The sequence below is a fragment of the Engraulis encrasicolus genome, chromosome 16 (assembly GCF_034702125.1).
Source record: "Engraulis encrasicolus isolate BLACKSEA-1 chromosome 16, IST_EnEncr_1.0, whole genome shotgun sequence".
In the NCBI taxonomy this organism is placed as follows: Eukaryota; Metazoa; Chordata; class Actinopteri; order Clupeiformes; family Engraulidae; genus Engraulis; species Engraulis encrasicolus.
Genome location: NC_085872.1, coordinates 18,868,662 through 18,872,820, shown reverse-complemented (window position 1 = coordinate 18,872,820; position 4,159 = coordinate 18,868,662). Strand labels below are relative to the sequence as shown.

General features: G+C 45.0%; 1 protein-coding gene across 1 annotated transcript in view; it reads right to left on the bottom strand.

Moving 5' to 3' along the window:
• Positions 1–3,693, bottom strand: part of LOC134466018 (alpha-N-acetylgalactosaminide alpha-2,6-sialyltransferase 3-like) — a 28,288-nt gene extending 24,595 nt beyond the window's left edge. The window contains exons 1-2 of the mRNA XM_063219915.1: positions 3,591–3,693; positions 1,514–1,646 (exon numbers count right to left, since the gene is read on the bottom strand). Coding sequence (XP_063075985.1) covers positions 1,514–1,646; positions 3,591–3,693 — 236 coding nt within the window. The remainder of the gene's footprint in view (positions 1–1,513; positions 1,647–3,590) is intronic.
• Positions 3,694–4,159: the final 466 nt, after the last annotated feature.

The window sequence follows — 4,159 nt, the reverse complement described above, 5'->3', positions numbered from 1 at the left end:
GGGAGAGAAAGAGAGCTTTGCTCAGGTCTTGGAAGCAATCCCAAACAAATGTGATGCAGAGTAGTTCATCACCTTCTCGGAAGACGAACATATATGGGTTCTACATTTTTGTTTCCCCCTGACTGCGCACAACTCACGTGGGGCTGCCAGTGTCTTGCCCCTCCTCACAACATCGTGTTTACAAACACTGTGAACCCATGTATAATGGTTAAGAAAGGCTGAAGAAGTTTGCTGGCACAGGGGCATGTGTTTGTTTGGCAAGGCCGGGAGGAAGGATGTGATGGAGCTCAAAAAGAGACGCGTTGGTAAGAGAAACGATAAAGAGAAAACTACAAAAGAGAGTCTACAGACAGACAGGGAGAGGGAGAGAGATTAGTAGTGGAGGTAAAAAGGATTGTGAAAGAAAACCAAGGAAAGTAAAGCAATCCCATAATATTACATTCCCCATAGATTTCTACAAAGCAGCTGCGGCCTAACACAATAATTCAGTGAAAAATGCAAAATGACACATTTATGAGCACATTGTTTTGGATGGATGACGGTCGTGAAGGTAATATTGCAACAGCAGTAACAGTCTCATATACAACGCTCCCATGGCAGTAGTGGCTGGCCAGAGCTGAGTAATGCACCTATGCAGCAATAACATTGTGATACGAATCAAACCATCACATCACACGTGGCTGTGAACCATGAGCTCCAAACAACAACCTGAGCAGCCAGGCACCAGCACAAATACATTGCAATGCACACATCTGATCAAACAATGGCACTGTGTACACAACACGCTTTAAGGAATTGCTTTTAGGTTTGTTCTGTCTTTTATTCATCTTTTCACAGCTAGAGCCCCCACAAACCCATATAAACCCTAGTAGTACCACAACACACAAAACACAAATAGCTTCTCTGTTTCTCTTGTCTGTCTGTCTCTCTCTCTCTCTCTCTCTCTCTCTCTCTCTCTCTCTCTCTCTCTCTCTCTCTCTCTCTCTCTCTCTCTCTCTCTCTCTCTCTCTCTCTCTCTCTCTCTCTCACGCCCACACACATACACAGACACACAAACACATGCATGCACACACAAGTCCCTTGAAGCGTGAGACCTGCCTATAAACCCAATCAAGGAGAGACAGCTGGCCTGCAGCTCCCAATTACCAGAGTGAGAGTGGGGGCTTCTGAATACTCAAGGAAGCATCAGAGCACTGGGACAGTGCCTAGAAAATGACAGGCTAAGTTAAGCCAGGCGTGGAGGTTGACCCATATTAGGTTTGCTCACCGGGCCCTACCGTGGCCTAACGGTGGTGCACTCGTCTACTATGCGGCTGACCCGATTCTCAACCCGGGTCCTTTGCGGGCTCTACCCCATCTCTCTCTCCCCACTCTCTTCCTGGCACCACCTTCACTGTCCTATCGTAAATAAAGTTAAAAAAAGACAAAAAAATAAAAGTTAAGCCAGGCGGGGAGGTTGGCCCATAAGGTTTGCTCACTAGGCCCTGCTGAGGCCAACAGGTAGGGCACTCACCTGCCATGTGGCTGACCCGGGTTAGATTTCTGGCCCGGGTCCTTTGCTGACCCCTCCCCGTCTCTCAGGACCCATCTGCTGGCCCAGCATCTGGCCCGAGCTGGACACCATGCTGCACACGTCACACTGCAGCTTCAGCGGCTGGGGAGGAGGGAGAGAGGAGGGAGACAGGTGGAGAGGAGGGAGGAAGGAGACAGGGGAAGAAAGGGGTTTGGTACCGTTAGGTTAGTGTATTGTGCTATTACAGCAGCTGCAGTTGAACATCTGATGAAGGCAATCAAATCATTAGCATGGAGGTCTGGACTGGGGATCATAAGATGATAAGTAAGTCAGTAAGTGCATGGTAATGCATTCACTAAAACACAGAATGGGTGGATGCCCTGATGAAGGCCAATATGGCCGGAACGCGTAGGGCCCATGTGTATTTAAACCTAATTGTCATGTTGTATTAAAAGGCATTTTATATTTTTTTCCCAAATCTCTGAGTACCTCTGCTCTTTCCTTTTTTTTTTTGGACTTACACTTCACCCGGTACAGATGAGCACCTGAGTAATATTGTTTGCATAACCTCCTGAGCGCTCTAAGCCCTTTTGTGTCTACAGAATGGGTGGAGTTGCAAGAGCCAAACCATCATTGGTCTTTTACATTACATCTTGCACATTAGGAGTTTGGAAATACACCATTTTGATCGTCCTGTGTAATGACTGTGAATTTTGTTCTGGTTAGTGTGTAGGTAATGGAATAGTCTTTTAAAAATCTCAGAGACACTAACAGACCCACACACACGCCACTAAGGTATAAATCTTATAGCATTTTAGTCAGCTCTCCTCTCAAGAATATTCCTCATCCGTCCAACGACAGAAGCAGACAACCATATGATTAGAATTTAGCACACTGCCGTTCAGTAAAAGCACAAGAATCTGGCTCACTGAGAGGTCTTTTATTTCATCTGAATTCAAAGCTCTACACGATGGTAGAGAGGGAAGAATTGACACCCAGTTAGCCTTCAGTGATGCTTCTTATGGCACAGGACTGTCAGATTCATGGGGTTTCACAAATGTGGAAGATTCAAAGACTGATGAAATTCATCAAATCGTGATGTTGCCGTGGTAATCATCACCTGCAAGGACAGCTACATATTGAGAAATGCCTGAAGTAATATGACCATGACAGTCTCTTTTCAATTTTTTCCCCTTTGATTTATCAGTGGGTGCACACTGACAACTCTCAAGGACCTTGCAGCGGTACATGCTGAAAAGGGGAACTAACATTCTGACAGCATGTTCTAAGGATACCGTAACCTGAAATATTTACCTCAAGGGACGAGGCTCTGACTTCCGCTAGACTTCTGGGAGTTTCAGTGTGTGTTACGGAAGGAAAAAAAAAATGGTCACAATCAGGAAGCTTGCGAGAAAGGCACGCTGTATTATGCATAGCCCTAAATTACTGATAAATGGAAATATACTTAATGGATGACAGAAACAGTTTGCTACTTTTTCAAGGCACAAATGCATTAACATCCCATGGTAAATGGCGGAGGGTAAACAAAACAAAGGGCAGCAATGCACAGAAAAATGCTGAAAAGGGGAACTAACATTCTGACAGCATGTTCTAAGGATACCGTAACCTGAAATATTTACCTCAAGGGACGAGGCTCTGACTTCCGCTAGACTTCTGGGAGTTTCAGTGTGTGTTACGGAAAAAAATAAATATTTGTCACAATCAGGAAGCTTGCGAGAAAGGCACGCTGTATTATGCATAGCCCTAAATTACTGTTAAATGGAAATATACTTGGATGACAGAAACAGTTTGCTACTTTTTCAAGGCATGAATGCAATAACATCCCATGGGAAATGGAAAGGGTAACCAAAGGGCAGCAAAAAATGCACAGAAACTAAATAGCTATAATCACTGTCAAAAGATTACATTCATCAGATGGTGTTCTCTGCATTTAGCCAGCTAATGTACCAGGGGACACTAGATTGCAATCACATCACATGAACAAATTACCGATTGTTTGCCCTGCTTGGTTAATCTGCAGAATTGAACAACAAATTAGCATGGCTCTGGGGCTGACAGAGTGGGTGCTGATCGACCCGGGCTTGTTCCTCAATTAGGAGGCCACGCGTGCCGTGCTCCGCTCGCTGGTGCCGGTACCCGTTAAAGGCGCCATGTGTCATCTCCCTTGTGATCAGGCGTGGTGGTGAGACACTGGCAGGCTGACATGGCTTAGCTCTCAAGACCTGCCATGCTTTAACAAGTGCACTGAGGCGGGGGACAAGATGAGAGTCAGGTCTAACTCTGACGAGGCACCGGGCTACATGGCGTGGTGGCAGGCCACACCTCCTGTTGACAGGGCTTTGCCCTCTTTCACTTGCAATCACAAAGTTTATGAATGTGACACAACAGCTCTCCTCAAGTCATACAGCATGGCAAATAGGCTTTCATTTAGAGTGACTCAGAGTTAAATACAAAGTCAGCAATATCTTTTTTCCATGCCAGCTATATGAAATACGGGTAAGTAAGCAGGTAGATAGATAGATAGATAGATAGATAGATAGATAGATAGATAGATAGATAGATAGATAGATAGATAGATAGATAGATAGATATTGTAGATAACGTTTGTATATAGCTAGGCAGACA